General features: G+C 51.9%; 1 protein-coding gene across 2 annotated transcripts in view; it reads left to right on the top strand.

Moving 5' to 3' along the window:
- The first annotated feature begins 1,205 nt into the window (after positions 1–1,205).
- Positions 1,206–17,952, top strand: part of LOC111161006 (StAR related lipid transfer domain containing 8) — a 39,937-nt gene continuing 23,190 nt past the window's right edge. The window contains exon 1 of one of the 2 annotated variants that reach the window (XM_022524431.1): positions 1,206–1,270. In XM_022524431.1, coding sequence (XP_022380139.1) covers positions 1,210–1,270 — 61 coding nt within the window. In that variant the 5' untranslated portion in view covers positions 1,206–1,209. Of the gene's footprint in view, positions 1,271–8,570; positions 8,588–17,952 lie in introns of those variants that run through there. The other variant, XM_022524432.1, reaches the window with a different exon arrangement.

The raw sequence follows: 17,952 nt of genomic DNA, 5'->3' as shown, positions 1-17,952 counted from the left end.
GATTATTATCCTCATGTTACAGACAAGGAAAGGGAGGCTCAGAGAGGCACACGGGTTTCGCCCAGTTAGTGCAGAGCCACTATAAGATCTTGCCTTCTTGTTGGCCACCACAAGAAGTGGAGCAGAAATAGCCAGGTCTGTGAGCTACTACATCATAAACAAAGGCGGACAGAACTCCCCACCATCCCCAAATCAGGGCATGCAAATTTGCCTGCCCTGGGTGGGTGGAGGTGGGGGTAAGGGAAAGAGTCATGGAATTTAGGGTCCTGGTCCAGGTTTTCTTCGTGGCAGATCCTCAGCACTGATATCTTTGAGAATAGAAGTTAATCTTTCTTTAGAGCCTCGAAAGAGCGCTGCAACAGAGATAATTGTCCCACTGAGATGATGACCAAGTCATTTGCATTTTAGGGCGTCAGTTTTGCTTTCTCTAAAGCAAGAGAGCCTATAAGAAAGGAATGTTTCTGCTCCTAAGGTCCAGGATATTCTGGGTGCTAGCAGGATTTCAGGGCATCCTTGTTGGAACCTAGGGTCCTGTTGCTCTGGTCAGACAGACAGAAAATGGGGCTGGGAGGGTGGTAAGAAGCAGGGCGTGGAGGGGGCTGAGGAGCGAGTGAGTCAGTCAGTCCACCAAGTGGGCTAGAGCCACTGTTCCCCTCTCCATCCGGCTATTGCACAAGGTCTTCTGCCACGTAACGTGGTCGGCGAGGTGTGGGGGAGACGGGAGGTGGAGCGGCAAACCTAGTGATGAGATTTGGGGGAGGCGGGAGGTGGAGGGGCTGACCCTCACTATCTTGCACTGGCAGAGGACAGCAAAAAGGACTGGGATCGGTGGTGAGATACCCCTCAAATTAGGGGCCAGTATGGGAAAGGCCAGACGCCAACCCGGGAGAGGAGACCTGATTGCGAGGCGCGAGGCAGCGTGGCAGAGCTCAATAAATAACTTGAGGCCAGTGGAGGCTAGAGGAAGGGGGGTTTTCTGTTCAAGGTGGGGGCGTGGAACTTTCTAGTCGTCGCTGAGGGGGCGGGGCAACCTGGGCAGTCATTCCCTCAGCCCCTCCCTACCTCCACTCGGCGCAGTCCTCGCCCCAGGCTCAGTGCGGGGGCGACCACCCGAGGGACCAGCGCTCCGCTTGGGAGTCGCCCGGTGGACTCATGGCTGAAGCCCCGGGCAGGGGGCCCAGCTTGCGGCTCCCAAAGCCCCGGACGAGGATGCCGTGGAAGCCGCGGGGTGCGAAGGGCGCTCGGTGGGACCCGCCGCACTGGAAGCCAGGTGAACAGAGCTGGGCGGACCCCTGTGGGAGGTCAGGGCTAGGCTTGCAACTCGCTGGGAGCCTTGGCGCTGCCCTCTGGCTAGGCAGAACTCCAGTCCCCCTCGCCTCCGAATCTTTGGTTCCAGTCCCGCTTTCATCTATTTAGTTCTGCGTCTGTTTGTCTGAATCCCATCCCGGGCTGGCACTCTCCTTTTTTCAGACCTAGCGTCCCCGCGCTCCTGCTTTCTTCTAATTCTTAGGCAGTTCTTGCTGTTTCTCAAGGTGCCCCCATACTTTTATCCCAGCTGTCCATCGGGCTGCGTCCCTACCTGCCTCTCTCCCTCTGCCTTTATCCGCTACTCCAAAAAGAGCAACATTTTAGTTGTTAACACATAGTAGGGATTTAATGAATTGTATGTCCCTTATCACTAGTCCTCCAGCACTTTCTTTGTCCCCGCCACTGGCGTCACACTTCCACCCTCCTGTCTGTCTTCCTGTCCCACTATATGTCTGACTTGCTTATGTTTTGACTTCATCCCTTCATCCCTCTGTGCTTCTATCCCTCTTTTTGTCTCTGGATTCTTGGGTCTCACTACCTACCCAGTAGCTCCACACAGCCCCTGTCACTCCAGGGGACCCTTACTGCCTCACTCTGTCCCCTAGTTGCATGACGTGGGCCAGCCAACCTGGCAGCACCTTGATTGCCTAAAAGCTCCATCCCAAGGCCTGTTTCCACTCCAGCGGGTCTCCCAGTCTACCTGGCACTTTGTCTTTTTAAAAATTGAAAAAAGTACATATTTTTCTGAGCTGTAAAAAAAACTCCAGGCTCTGCTGCTTCCTTTTCCCCCAGTAAGTTCTCCCTTGCTCCTGCCCAAATGGCAGGGAGGAAATAGCAAACTGGGTTGGCTTTCTCAACACGGGTTTGTCATGGAACATGAACACTCTTGAAGGACAGGGCCCGCAGAAATCCTTAGAGCAGACTCTCTGATTGTACATATGTGGAGCCCAAGGCCCAGAGAGGGCAAGATTCTCAGCCAGGTCACACAGCTCCTCAGTGGTAAAAGGAGGGTAGAAGCCAGAGTTGCAGTGTCCTGGGCCCTGATCCAAGAGCCTTGATGGGGCCCAGGAGCCACTTTCCTGGTGCTTCCTGTGGGGTCTGTTGATCCAGAGATACCAAGTGTGCAACGTGGGGGCCTTGCTGTCCCCTCTCTCCCTGTCCTCTGGGACCTGATCTGGCTGCCCACTTGCCTGGGTTGGGTATTCTTTATCTGGGGACCACTGTTGCCCTTCCAGTGGTGTCGGAGCTCCATAAGGCAGAGACCCTGGCTGTTGGACCTACCTGCTTTGTTTTCTCCTCCCACCCACCCCACCCCAATGCCTGGGTGCCCATGTTGACTGATGCATTGATACATATGTACAGGGAATATATATATATTCTTCATATGGGAATACACATATTCCTTCAGCCAGGAATGCCTGGCTGAAGATCAGCTCAGAATTTTTATTTAGTGAGTATGCGTGTTTGTGTGTTGGGGTGTGTGTGGAGGGGGTAGCTATGCTTGGAGAAGAGCACATTGAGAGGGGCTTCAAGAGCTCAGAGCCTTAGATGAGTGGCCCTTGAGCATCACCATACATCCTATGCCTTCTCTGATGTCACCCACAGGCCTCTGCAGGCTATTCTTCAGGGGAAATAGACAAGGTGGGTGGCCCAGGGATCGTTCTGTCTGCTTGAATTGAGAATACCAAGCCCTGGAGGCTGGTAATCACAGGGTTGGACTGGGCCAGACTCTGGGCAGGCCTGTGAAAGTGAATCCCCTCTCCCCCACCAGCCACCCTCCAACTTCATAGACACCATATCTGGTTGCAGCATGATGTCAGACCACAGTGCGTTGATGGAACAGCCTGTTGGGTAGGAAGGAAGAGCCCACTCATCCTCCTCCATTTCCTCCTCATCCTTTCTGTTTTGTCCCAGGAGCTGCTTCCCTTGAGGGAAAAGTGGCTAGGTCCCAGGCAAGGGGGCAGGATCCTGAGCTCTGTTCAGAGGCCGTGGGTGTCCATTGCTTCCAGGTGAGCTGGAGGCAGTGCTGGAGGCAGGGATCAGGTCTCTAGACTTCTGGGCTCATTCGGCCCCAGCATCTGCCCTGCCTCTTTCTCTCCCTTTTATCTCAGCCTTCTCCTCCTTCCTTTTTCTCACTTTCCTCAACTTTTCCTCCTCATCCTCAGAGGACTCTTACACCCCCAAGTACTTCCAGTCCTCTGCAAAAGCTCCAGAGATGTTGGGTTTCTGGGATCCTCACCCCTCCACAGGAACGAACACACAGAGAAGCTCACAGAAGCAGGGAATGTTATGGAAAGAAGGTCCCCGGGGCATCTGGGTGGCTCAGCTGGTTAAGCATCTGACTGTCAATTTTGCTCAGGTCACCATCTCAGGGGTGTGAGATTGAGCCCCTCATTGGGCTCTAGACCCTCTGCCCCTCCCCCTGCCCTTCCCTCCCCCTCTCTCAAAAAGAAGAAAATAAAAGAAAGAAAGCACCCGAGAAACCAGGACCCAGCTCTGTTTTTCCAGATGAGGAAACTGAGCCTGGCCAGGAAGGAGTGAGCTCAAGGGCTGAAACTAAGTCAGGCAGAGGGGAATGTTGTTGAGGGGGCACCAGGAGGGTTCCTCTGGTCTCAGCTGCTTGTGGGTGTGCCTGAGGATGGAGTGGGGCAGGGAGAAAGCTTCGTGTTAGAAGTTGACTTGCTTTCACTCATCTCACTGCACGATGACTATCCTCTGAAGGGCAGGAATGAGGCGGGGGGTGGGGTGGGTGTGGACATCCTGCTCTGGGTATCTGTGGCAGGTTCACCAAGGGCTTAGCCCCTCTATTTGTTGGAGAGGAGGCAGGCAGACCTCCCTGAGGGAATGGAGGGGTGCTCCATTTGCTTGCAGCAGAAAACCTCTGGCCTCTTTGAGACTGGTCAGTAAAGCCAAGTCAGGGGCCCATCCTGGATGTGAAATGGTGCCTACCACACTGTCATGGCTCAGTTGGGTTTGTTGCGTGGATGCTGGGGGCTGGCTTTCCAGCTGCTGTCCCTTTGCCTAGTATCTGTTGGAATGATGCGGGCAGGCTCTTGGGTGTCTGGGGAATAGTGGGAGGCAGAGACTGAGGGGGCCTGGGTTCTCCCTTTCCAGCTGCTTAGTCCAAGTGCTTGGAGGTTCATCATGAGCTGCCCCATACATTCCTTTCAATAGTTCCAGGAGGCAGGTGAGAGGGAATAAATGCATCTGAGTCCTAGCTTGGAGCTGGGGGGAGGAGATGTCCTGAGAGAGTAAGCTATCCCTGAAACTCCCCTGGCCTGTGCCTGTACTCCAGCTTTCCTCACAGCCAGCCCAGGGCTCCCAGCCCAGCACGGAGCTCCCCCTTTCAGGGTACTCTCCGGTGTGGGGTGGGCACAGCCATAGTGATCTCCTGGGCTGTGGGCTGAGAGGTGGTCTTTGTGCTCTTCCCAGGACTTAGCTCCATCCCCACTCCCACTTAGCAATGCACAGTGGAGTTCCTGTTACCCCTCACCTTTTCAAGACCCTCCCACTACCAATCCCTTTCTTCCTACATTGGCACTACTCTGGCTGCCCGTCTTGGTGCAAATGCCCCTGCCATGGCATGGCATTTTTTTTTTTAATGAGCTGTAACTGTCTCATGTTGTGGGGATCTGAGCAGTAGCCCCCTTTCATGAAGCTGGGCGGGGGCCCCCAAGACTTTGAAGAGCAGGCCTTTACCGTCCCAGGCTTGACTGGAGGCCTTTCAGACCTCAGACTGGAGGTCTGAGGAAATATGTGTGCAGGTGTGAGGGTATCCGTGGTCCTGTGCTGCCCGGGGCTGGTCCAAGTGTAATTCGTTTCCCCCTCATGGTTCCTACCTGCCTTCTTTCTTCTCAGCTGGGTTCCCTGGGAATTATTTGCTGCTGCTGCTGCTGCTTTAGCTCCATGGAAAAAGGTAGTGGAAGCACCTGTTCAATCACCCTCAGCTGTTCCAGAGTGGAGCTAAGGGTCTGCCTGCCACAGTCTGAAGGATCTCCATTCCTAGGCAGTAAGGGCTCTAGGGGGCATTAGAAGTCCAGATAGACACTTATTGGAACCCATGTGTCTTGGAGTGTGGCTCACAGTCACGGCATCTGGAGTTTCTCTCTGCCACCTCCTAGAAGAAATGAGCTGGTTGGCCTTGGAAAAAAGCTGAGCTGCCCAACACCTTGCTTGGCCGTCCCTTCACATGCCACCACCCTTTACAGCCCACCCTCACATCCATTGTCTTAATTTTGCCTGATAGGGGTTATGCTCTATCCTCATTTTACAGGTGAAAATCCTGATGGTTGGAGTGGCACAATGACTTCCCCTCCTTGACACAGCCAGAAAGTGGTAGAACTGGGAGTAGTATCCAGCACTTTCTCTTTATTGCTTAGTACCTCTGTCACTGTATCTAACACTTAGGAGCACTTATTGTGAGCTAGCCACCATTCTAAGTACGATTTAGCTCAGAGGATCCGCTTAACAACCATATAAAGTCCGGACTGTGATTATCAGCCACACTTTACAGGTGAGGAAACTGAGACACAGAAAGGTGGAAAATAATTTGCTTGAGGTCACATGGCTAATGAGTAGCAGAGTTGGGCTTTGGGCTTTGTGCTTGGGCTGTCTGGCTCCAGATTCCATCATACGGCTCTTTGTATGACACAACTGGGCTTGGATAGTGATAGAGGGAAGCCCCATGTCTAGGGCATGGAAATGCATACAATCACCCCAAGGCTTTTCCACCTGCCCTCAGTCTGCCCTCATGCACTCTACATTTCCCTGCTTAATGGCTGAGCTGGCATCCAAGGTAGCAGCGGCAGCAGCAGCATCACCCTAAGATATCCAGGCAGTAGTGGGGGCTTGTGGGAAAACGGACACCTGGGACCTAAAGGCTCCAGTTATCACCAGAGCCATTCAAGATGCAACCCAGGAGACCGTGAAGAGGTACCATTTCCTCATCTGTACCAGGCCCCATTACTGTATATCTGCTCCACACAAGACTCTGACTTAGGTCAGGGCCTGGGGGTAGATCAGAGAGCAAGGATTGAAGGCAACGAGCTATCTCCTTCTGAAGAGACTGAGTTCTTGCCTTTCTAAAGCTCATGGGTTAAGAGAAAGAGATCAAGAAAGACCCAAAGAAATAGCCTAGATATTTCTTGGCTATTTTATTTTATTTTATTATTATTATTTTTTTGCTTGGTCATTTTAAAATGTCACAGTGTGCATAGAAAATATGAGAATTGTAGATTTTCCTGACTATTGTGTTCACTTAGTCATTCAAAAGATGTTTTTATTGAGTACCTACTCTATGCCAGGCACTGTGAAGTTCTTGTTCCACTTATTTATAGCAATTGCTATAAATGTATTTTTACTTCTGTAGTTTTTCCTTGTTTAATTGTCTGGTTTGATTACTTTTTTTAAAGACACTACTGGGTGTCTCAGAATCCATCATCTCTGAGTCACTTAAATATATCTACTAAAAGGTGATTGGGGTTTGGTCATTATTTATGTGATTGCAATTTCTTCATGGTTGGTTGTCCCTTGAATATCTTCCAACATTACTGAGAAACTACTGTGGACACTGCTTGGTGCTATGTGGTGGATGGAATTGGCTCTGACATGGCTTCCTCCCCATAGGGAAGCTATAAAGATACTGCAGGACCCACACTTTTTATAGCCTTTTTGCATTTTTCAGAAGCAAGATAAATTTGGCCCCAACTCAGGACCTTAGGGATGTTCACAAATATAACAGCCCAGCCTCAGGAAGGAGGTCATCTACCTTCCCACCCATTACAGACGTTCCTGACTCTGGGTAGGATTTTGTTTCCAGAAGTGAGTTCTGGAGTCTCATCTACAGGTCTCATCTACATCCCAGACCCACAGGGACCTGACTCATCTTGAACAAAGTGCCAGCTCCCGTCTTGCCATTGAGAGGAAAGAAGGGGTGCACCCTGGGCATAGCCTTGCTTCAGCATTTCTCCTCTGATTCTCATCAGGGCCACTAGGGAAGGAAGGTGGGAGAATTCCAATTTGTCTGCAGACCAAGACAGGAGGGGGGACACTTGTGGCTATGCCTGTCTTTGCCATTGCCTGGGTGACCTTAACAAAGTTGTTGTCCTAATAAACATGAATTTTTGCTCTCATCTGTGTTGGGTACTCTAGCAAAGAAATTAGATGGATGTGGCCCCTGCTTTCCAGGAACTTCAGCTTCATTTCTCCCGTCTGTTAGGTATGGAGAAAATAACCCATGGATCTGATGGGTTAGCTTGAGTGAGTCATGTCTTCTCAGTTTCTGTATCTGTAAATGTGGAGGAGGGCAGCTGGATGGCACATTGTCTTGAGTACTCCCAGTCCCCACTAATAGGAGTCCTCAATTCGACAATAAAGTCATGGTTGTGAACTTGTAACCCTCGTGAGGAAACACAAGAGAGAAATCAAATCTTAACACTATTTCTCATAGAATTGAAATCAGCTTTCTGATGTCACACTCTTGCGAGCCCTCGCCTGTCATGATTAATGCATATGCCCCAAGTTGTCCATGCATTTCTCCCCGGAGGTAGAGTTTGGACTTGAGGCAGAGAGCTGGGGGTAGGCGGGAAGTTGCAGAATGCTGGGGCCTGAGCAAGGTGGGAATGGCAACTTCCTGCTCAAGTATTCAATGTCCAAGTTTCCCTCTTGGTTGTCCCTACTAATCGAGATCTCACTGAAGTCTTCGGAATGTCCCATAAATTACCCGCAGCAAGCCACTGAACCTTGACGTGCACAGGCACATGTATTTAAATTCCCCAGACCGTGCCAGGCACATTCAGAGCCTAATAAATAGTCTGTGCGCCTGGCCAGCCACTCGCTCCTTCACCCTCCGTTGCTAGCTCCGGCTGTGACTTCTCCCCGCCTACCCCGCTTCCCACCAGCGGTGGGACCTGAGGAAGAGGCAGCGGTGCGGTTATTGGAGGAGCTGGAAGGCAGCGCCCCGCCCACCACAATTTGGGCGACTTTCTGGGGAGTCCGGTGGGCCGGACTGCGCCCTCATTGGTCGAGAGGCCCGTAGGTGGGCGGGGCGTCCCTACCGCCCAACTTGCCGTTGTTCCCTCCCAACCTGAGCCGAAAGTGGCCTCTGGTTGACAACAGCTAAGCAGCCGCTGCAGCTGCTCCTCTGGCTGGCACCATTACCCCCGCCCGACCCCAGGCTCCGCGCGTGCCCCAGCCGGGAGCAGTCCTTCCTGCACTCACTTCCTGCCCACTGGCCGCCGTGTCAGGGTCTCGAACCCCAAATGGTGGACGCGGCCTCCAGGTAGGAGTTGGGGTGAAGTCAGGCAAAAGTCCGGACCCACGGGGCCTCCCTGGGCCCCCAGGACTGGCCTAGTCTCGGGAGCGCTCTGGCCCGCCCCCGCTCTTAGCGGTTCCGCGAGGCAGCGCACTCAGGAGACACAGAGGAAGCAAGCCGACCCACTTTCGCCCCCCGGGATTTGGGGTCTGAGTCGCCGAAATTGGGGGACCCCCTGAGCCCGCTGGCAGCGCTTCTCCCCACGGAAGCCCCGCCAGTCGGGTGGTAGAAGGAGACTTTTCACCGTTATCCCGGGCCTGGCGGGAGTCTGGAGCCCTAGCTCTGGGGCTTTGGAGGGGGACTTGAACAGGGCAGGGGTGGCGGCCCTTCGGGCTCTGTGCCACCTCGCCTACCCTTTTCCTTCCTCTGCTTTTGAGGGCATTTCCAGGAATCCCCGGTAGGGCCCTGTGGGCTTTCCCCTTGGCCATTGTCCTCCCTTCTGAGAAACGCTCATACTTTCCTGGTATTAAGGTGGCTGTGGGGGACCAAGTGAAAACCTTTGGATAAGTCACATCTTTCACGGCTCCGTGGCCCCATGAAGTCCCAAGTGGGTTTGGATTCTGGAAGCTCTGAGGAAAGGCTTCCTTTTAGTGGAAGTTTTTGGGATTTCCAAATTAGGTAGTCTGGGGTTCTCTCCATTTCTCTTCTCCCAAGACTCTTTAAAGTGGAGCACTGAATTAGGACTCAGGAATCTGGGGTTCATCCACTAATTCATGTGACCTTAGGTGAGTCATGCTACTTCTGCGGGCGGAAGTGTTTTCAACAGCGCTCAACCTGAGGTCATGGGCTGGATTTCAGTGTCTAAAGGGCCAGTGTTTTCCATGACATTTTGACTTGTCCCACGGGTCCAAGCTCCTCACTGGTATAGGTAGGTAAAAGGTTGTCTTGGAGATGCTTGGGGGGACAGGAACTATACAGATGGAAAGCTCTGTGGTGATTGTGCAGGCAAACCAGCAGGAAGGGTGAGTAGGACAGCAGCCAGATTCAAGGTGGGGAGGAGTGGGGCCAACTCAGAGCCTGGGACCCCAGAGGTTGGGCTGGAAAAGCCTGGCTTTCTCTGTCCCCCTTGGAGCCCCGAGGTCTGCCCACCTAGGAGGAGAGGGTGATGAGTCACACCCCGGGCTATTTTCAAACCCTGACTCCTACTGTGAGACCTGTTCCCGCCCCCACTCTGAGGGTTGCTCTATCCACCCACCATCTTTTCTTACTGCTCTCTGAATTTTCCCCTCATTTCCATCTGCCTGGAATAAAGGAGAGACAATTTCTATCTGGGGGTGGAAAGGCAGACAGCCCAAGGGCATAGAGAAAGAGGCATGGCTGCAAGTGGTTTATGAATGGAAGATGGAGCAAGTGGGTAAGAGTGTGATGGGACTGATGGTGTTGGGGTTTGGGTTTTTTTTTTTACCCTAAAGCTGTAGCTACCGTATCACTGGGCATTCTGGGTTTGGAGCTCATTTCTGGGATTTGATGTCTAGTTTTGTTCCCGATTTGGGGTTTGGCATTTCTGCTCCCTGGACCTCTGTCATTAGGGCTAGTAAACACCACATGGACAGAATCCATTTGCCCTCTTCGCTGGCCTTATGTCCACCTCTTAAGCAACTCTTTGAGAAGAATGCTCAACCTCCTGTGCGTCTGCGGCTCCCCTCCCCCACCAGGAGAGGAGACAGGGTTGAGAGATAGCTGGAGGTGCTTAGAGCAAGAAGGGGAGCAGAAGGTGCACAAAGGGGCTGTGTATCTTGTGTGAGTGCTGGAGAGTGGGGCATGAGTTGAGCAGGGTGGATGGAAGAGCCTTCTTAATTAAAGCACACCTCGGGAGTTTGAGCACAGGAGCAAAGAGAGTGCCACAAAGAGGCCTGAACTTTGATCTTCTCTGCCTTCTTGAAGTTTTAAAGTTCCACCCTTAGGGCTAGGGATTGGAGAGGGAGCAGAGTGCCCCCTGGATCCAGCTACAGGGATACCAGCAGCAACACAAAAACTAGAAGGTTCCACGGGAGCAGAGGATGGTTTCTGTAATCTGGATGCTGTTGCAGCTGCTGGTGCCTTTCTGCTAGGACACTCTTGGAGTTCACTGTTCTGGAATGTTCAGGTTCAGTGGATATCAGGCTTAACAAATGCAGACTGTGCCCTCACTTTTTTGGAGAAGGTGGGGCAAGGGGTCTTTGGCTGGAAGAAGGAATTGCCTCTAGCTTGAATAAAAGAGAACTTTTTCTTTGGACTCTAAGTTTGGGTAATATCGAGTGTCTTGGCCCTGGGCCCAGGCCCTGGGGAGGCCATTATCAGATAAAATAGAGATAAATGATCTCAAAAATCCAAGGGCTTTAGGATGGGAAGTGTGAGCTCCCCCACTCTGCAGCCCTAAACAAAGTAGTGGAGAATAGGCCTGGGCACATAATTGTTGGTGTCAACTGTGTACTAAGGCTCTCTTCATCTGTGACCCATGGCCTTGGTTCGTGTGTATGGGAGGAGAGGGGGATTCATCCCAGAATCGGTCTGTTGAAGGTCTGAAATGCTGTGTTTGTGTGTGAGTCTTCTCTGGCCCAGCCCTCTACTCTGGGAACTCACATGTCACTGACTGCTGTCCCTGTTTACCCCCAACCCTCAGGGTGCTGGTATGGGTAAATGGACGTTAAATTCCTCAGGAATCCAGGGTGGTGTGGGGCAAAGCACAAGGGACTGAAAGCTGGACATACGGGAGGTTTAAATCTGGGCCCTGCTGCTCCATTTGTGACTTCCCCGGCTCTTGGTTTCTCCCCACTGTTTCCACTTCATTGGATTAGATGAGAGGATCCATGGCTAAGTGCTTTGTAAACTACCAAAGACCATACAAATTATTAGTCATTAAGTTCAGGCTTGGCTAGGTCTTGGAGGACACAGAGTGTAACCCCCACCTTCAGGGAATTGACCATCTAGTTTGGGCGTTAGTGGCATAAATCATGCGTGGCAAACGAAGCCTTTACCTCAGTGAGGACTTTTCAAAAAAAAATATTATGAAGGCTTTCAAACATATATAAAAATAGAGGAAATTAGTGTAGTAAGAGCCCATTAGCCCATGGGTATAATCCTGCCTATTAATACCTCCATCTGCTTCACCTTCTTTCTTGTTATTTTGAAACAAATCCCAGACATCTTATCAATTTATCTATAAATAGTGCAATATATAGATCTCTAAAAGATAAGGCTTTCAAAAAAAAAAAAGCTACTGTACCATTAGCACATACAGAACAGCCTCTTAATATCATCAGATATCCTGACAGTGTTCATCTTTCCAGCTGTCTAGGAGGGCTGTTTTGCCTGGGGAGGCCTGACTAGAGAGCCTGCTTGTTGCTTTTGACTGAGGGGAAGGTGACTGACAGAGGCGAAGCAGTGACATTTGAGCTGAACCTTTGAAGAGAGGCCTAGGCAAAGTTAGAGCTGGAGCAATTAGGGAGTCCTGGCCCCTCGTTTTATAGCACTAGCCCCAGTCCCTGGGACTGCCGCTCCCGAGGCTGACTGGGGGAAGCTTCTTGTGGAAACTTTGTGCCTTGCTCCTCTAGCAGTAAATGGGGTGAACTTTCCCACTTGCCTCCCCAGTTCCAGGGCCACCCAGGACCTTGAGGTCAGCAGGCCTGGGAGAATTCCTGGGAGGCTCCTCTCCTCCTGGCCCCTCCCCTGACCCCTGAGGCCACTTTGGAGCAAAACAGGATGCATTCAGGATGAGCGTCTTTCCCAGCTTGTCATCTAATCACCAAGGCCCAGCTTGGAGCTTCCTCTCTCATTCATGATAAAAACCTCACTGTCTCCCTTTTCCCTCCACCTCAGTGAGGGTGTGCTGACTTCCTCCACATCCGGGCCAGCCCTCCTCCACCCTCCTGTGGAGCTGAGGGAGAAGTCCTCCCTCATTCAGGCCTCTTTTCCGACTGCTCCAGAGCAGGCTGTGAGAGGGCCGGGAGACCCCATGAGCGCTCTCCCTGGCTGCAGCCTTCTGCTCTTGGGCCGTCCTTGGGAAAGGAGTGGCTCCTTTCCAACAAGCCTGGGGTCCTGCCACTGTCTGGTTAATGATTGAGCCACATAATAACCACCTTGAAAAGTCACCTCTGGGGGATGGCCATTAACCAACTCCCTGTCCACCCCAGGCCTTAAGGGGGATCCCCTCTTAACACTCACCTCCCTCAAGGGGACACTAACAAACATTCCTTCACGGGAACTTCCCGGGGCCAATTAAACTTCTGGTCCTCTGTTTTTGCTTGGGCAAACAAGTTCATTTGGGTGGTTATTGAGAGGGTCAGGGAATTGATAGGGATTCGGATGGGCAGTGGGGTAAGGGGGGTCTTTAGGCATGAATCAGAAGGGTCTGGGGGTCTTTCCAGGAGTCCCTCACCCCCTCAGGTCAATTTGAAAGAGCGAGAAATACCCACGCAAAGGATCTGCCATTAGTGGGGCTGTGTGCATGTCTGTTTTCAGTCCAGCTGTGGGTCCCTCATCCACACTAGGCAGGGACATGAGCCGTCAGTCATGCTGCTGCTGCTCCTGCTGTAAGGCTGAGGCCTCCATGGTAGAAGAGGAGACCTCCCTCCAAGAGCCAGCATCTTGACGAACAGTGGGAATTGGGAAGGGTCAGGTTGGGTCCCATTTGGAAAGCTCCGGACCCCAAGCAGTTTTCTGCAGTTTCAGTGAGAAGAGACGGAACCAGCATTTAGGGAACCATGGGGGCCTCCAAGTCAGGAAGCTTGCCCTCTGGTTGTGCCTCTCTGTAGCTACCTCAGCATGAGTGACTGTTACTTTCTCTGGGACTCAGTTTTCACAGGTGGTGTGCACTCAGTGGTCTCTCAGGTTCCATTCCAGCTGTAATATTATGCATTCCCAGGTAAAATGTTTTGCTTGTCCACAAGGCAAAGGTCAGTTGGCTTTAAATTCTGCCAGGGCCGGTTACTAAATTGTGCCAGTTGGCTGGTCAGTTTGAGCTGACCAGGCCTTGAACTGCCACAGCTCGGGTTTTGCTCGAGCATGGGCTTTTGTGCAGTTGCTCTCCAGTCCCCTCCCCATGTGTGTGTGTGTGTGTGTGTGTGTGTGTGTGTGTGTGTGTGTGTGTACGTCCCAAGGGGCTACCCTCTGACCCATTCAGCTACAGGTTAATGAGTGACCTGCTGGCCCTGGTTAGCAGCTGAAGGTGCTCCTGGGATCCCAGGTCTCTGAGGGAAGCGGCTCAGGGCTTAGCCAGCCCCACCCACCTTTATGCTTTCTCCCACAATACCCCAGAGGTAGGGAGCCAACCTAGCTCTGGGGAGAAGGGTCTTTAGAGGACACTCGGTCCAACTCTCCTTACGAACCTAGATCTTCCCACCAGGGATTTGTGCAGCTCTTGTGCCCCCATCTTTAGTACCTGGGAGCTCAAGGTTTCAAAGCAATTGCTTTCATTCCTGGAATGTCCAAAAGCATTTGCTTATGTCGAACTGCACACCATATCCCTGTGGCTTCTACAACCCTGGATCCCAGCTCTGCCTCCTGGGACCATCTAGCCAGGGGCCGTTCTCTCTGACTTCCAGAGGTCTGAGGATGGAACCCAAGTCCCCTCGCTTCTTCTGTAGGCCAAATAGCTTCAGTTCCTCCAAAGACTTCTCAAGGGACTTGGGACCAGTCCTCTTCCCAGCCTCATTACTGTCTTTTGCACGTGCTACTGTTCGTGGCCCTGGGAATGGGAAATGGGGCTCTGGAAGCCCCTCACTCTCCTCTGTTTACTTCTAGTCTGAACTTTCTTTTTAAGATTTTATATATTTATTTGAGAGAGAGAGGGAGAACACAGGCAGGGGGAGCAGCAGACAAAGGGAGAGGGAGAAGCAGACTCCCCACTGAGCAAGGAGCCAGATGTGGGACTGGATCCCAGGACCCTGGGATCATGACCTGAGCCGAAGGCAGATGCTTAACAACTGAGCCACCCAGGAGCCCCTAGTCTGAACTTTCCTACAAGACTTCTCCATTATCTTTTTCTGATGGCTCCAGCAGTTGCCTTCTGAACCCCCAGGGTCCTGGATCCAAACAGCTCCTGCAGCTCTCTGATTTGTTTGTCAGTTAGGTCTGGCTGGCCTTTTTCCTGGTGCCCTCATTGCAGAAGGCAAGCCTGTGAGAGGAGGTGCTCACTTCTGATGAGCTGACTGCAGTGTATTCTGTGCGGCCTGTCAGTATATCCTGTTTTCCTGCCACTTACTTTCTTCCCTTGAGCTGGTTAAGGTCGGGGGGAAGGGGGTGTTTTGAGGAGCATCAAAGCCGGAAATGAGCATGAGCCATGCCCACACTGGGGCGTAGAAGGGTGAATCAGATGGGGAGAAACACCAACTCAGCCATTCCTCCTCTGCAGTTGATGATGAAGACCACGATGAGTATTCCTGTTTCCATTTCCAAGGTACTTTCACTTCTACAATTCCACCCTTTTCTCAGAGTGGCCCTGGTAAGAGAAGCAGTGTGATCATCCCAGGTGCCCACCTGGAGCCCAGATGGGGGACAGGCTTGGTGTCTGAGGAGGGAGGATTCAGAGCCCAGGTCTCCTGATGCTCAGCCCTCAATACTTCCCCCAAACCACACCCGGCAGCTGGGGCTGACTCCGCCACTTCCTCACCACGGAGGAACCTCTGCCCAGGCTGAAACTCTGTTCTCATGGTGGAGGGAGCAATCTCCAGGGGAGGTGGCCAAGGATTTCCTGTCTTTTATCTGGGCTGGCCAAAGGCTGGCCTGTCTGAGGTGTGAGACACGCACTCACAGCCAGCTTTTCTGCTCCGGGCCAAGGTCACATCAGGCTGGGGCTATGAGCAGGCAGCTTGGGAAGTGCTTCGCCACAGACCTCTGCCCTGAGCAGCCCTCACCTGAGCAGGGCCTTCTAAATGGCAAAACCAAGAGGGGCATGTGGGAAAGGGGCCAGAATGGAGATGAAGTGAAAGGCATGCAGAGCTGTACATCCAGAGTTTGGGCAGGAAAGTGTGTCATGGTGGGGAGCAGGGGCTCTGGGATAAACAGCACTGGGTGACTTTGGGCCAATCACTTAACCTCTGGGAGCCTCCATTTTGTCAGCTGTAAAATGGAGCTATAGGTACTTACCTCATGGGGTTATTGAGTTGTAAATCCAATAATATGAACAGGATTCTCATTATTGTTGTTGTTTAGTGGCACTTTCTGCCACCTTATCTCTTTGCTGTTTTTCACTGACCTGGGGCTGTGCTGCACCCAAACATGTGGCCCCCGAGGCCTTAGGTCTTCTCTGGGCTTCTCTGTCCCTCAGATTCCACTTCCTCACAAAAAACATTCCTGGGCCACACTCACCTGTAGGGAGGGATCCTTTTGGCCTCCTCGAGTGAGGAGTGACATTTATGATCACGCTAACAACAATAATAATAGTAAACTCTTCTAAATTCTTGACACCTTTGATCTTAATTAGCTCCCATGGTAATTCTGTAAGGTAGGTACTGCTATCTTCCTCCACATTTTACATATGAAGAAGTAGACAGGGAGAGGCTAAAAGAAGAACAGACTCAAGGTCACATGGCTAGGGAATGATGGAACTGGAATCAGGACCCAGGCGGGCTGAGTCTACCACCCACACCCTTAGTGTGCCATGCCTCTCCTTCTCCCTTTTTGGGGTGGCCAGCCAGGAGGCCAGAGCTCAGGCTTGGGTCTCCCTTCCACCCCTGACTGCTTATTTTACCCACCAGTGATCAGTCTTTCCTGGGCAGACAGTCCCTACATCCTTGCCTGCCCCCTCCCCAGCAAGGCAGACAGATGGAGGGGAGAGAAAATCAAAGGGCTGGGTATCGAGGCTCTAAGCAGAGCTGCACAGTGGGGGCGGGTATACAGGAGGAAGCTGGGGAGGTGGTTCTGACAGCGGCAGGCCTGCCTGATTAGCACCTTCCAGGACTAAGGGTGGAGGACAGGGTGCTGGGTGGCATCAGGGAAGAGACACTATAATGAGCTCTCCTGACAACCAGAGTTCATTATTTAGAAGGTGTGGGTGGTTAGGGGTAGGTGGGAGGCTGGCTGAATTAACTTGCTTGACCCCTCCAGCTGGTGTGACCCATGCTGGTATTGGGCATGTGGAAGGGTAAGCTTTTGTCTAGAAGCTCTACCCTCCCCACAATGTTCCCACCTCAGGGCCCTTGGGGGGCTACAGACTTCCTTCCCATAGGCTGTACCTGCTGTCAGCTCCATCGCTTTAGAGCTCATTCTCTGTGATCTTGCCTCCAAATAGAGGCCAGAGAGTGCTTCAGAGGATAGCCCACCTTAGCATCTGCTTCCCTGGGAAGTATGGGCCTGATGGCAGCTCTGGCCCGGTACTCCAGGAGAGTTTGGCTTTTGTTCAGTTTCAGACCTTGGTGCCTAGCACGGGGCCTGGCTCTGAGTAGGAGTGGATTTGGAGGGGAGAGCCTAGGCAGACAACACGGGAACAGATCAACAGGTTGGTTGTGGGCATTTAGGCACGCTCCTGGTCCTCGTCCATAGTCCAGTGGAAGCCACTTGACCTCCTCTAGCCTCAGTTTTCCCATTTGTGCAGTAGGTCTGCTTCGGACAGGGCTGTCATGGGGACCACAAGAGATGTGGGATGGTCAGGTGTTTTCTCCACTGATGGGAAGTTACTTCAGGCTAAGGGTTCATACTGCACAACTCCTGGCCTATGTTTCTTGTGTCCAGAGCCAAGACAACTTCTATTTAATGAGTATTCTAACTTGGTGGACTTGGAGGACTCTGGATCTAGACTGCCTGGATTTGCACCTTGACCCACCACTTCCTAGTTGCTGATTTAGGGCAAGTTACTCAATATCCCCGGGCCTTAGTTTTCTCATCTGTCAAATAGAAACCCCCCGCAGGGTTGTTGTCAAGATTCAGTGAAATAAACCATATAAGAAGTACCTATGCCGGGGACCCAGCAATGACTTGGAACCCTTTGCTTGTTGTTATTATCTCATTTTATACTTGCAAAAACCTCCTGTCGTCAGGGATATAATCATGTCACTATTTTACAGCTAAGGACACCGAAGCCCAGAGAAGCTAAGTCTTGCCCAATGGGATCTGTGTAAAGTTCTTAGCTTGGGGCTTGGCATATATTAAGTGTTCAGTAAATATTAGTGTTTAATCTTAATTATTGTTAATAATGACATTCGGTATCCTAAGTATTATTATTAGTAAGGAACACAACAGCTAAGAAGTAGCAGAGCCAAGACTAAAAGCCACAGTCACTAGCCTGTTAGTCTTCCAACTGCACCCGAAAACCTCTATTTCTAGATATTACACAGTTATTAGGTTGCCATTTAGATTCTCCTTCCCTTCACCCCAGGTGGCCTAAGCATGCACATGGCCACCCCCTGCCCACAAAG

Source organism: Enhydra lutris, unplaced genomic scaffold, assembly GCF_002288905.1.
Source record: "Enhydra lutris kenyoni isolate GAN:26980312 unplaced genomic scaffold, ASM228890v2 scaffoldscaffold81, whole genome shotgun sequence".
Classification (NCBI taxonomy): Eukaryota; Metazoa; Chordata; class Mammalia; order Carnivora; family Mustelidae; genus Enhydra; species Enhydra lutris.
The sequence above is the reverse complement of the archived record's forward strand: the minus strand, read 5'-3'. Positions and strand labels throughout refer to the sequence as shown.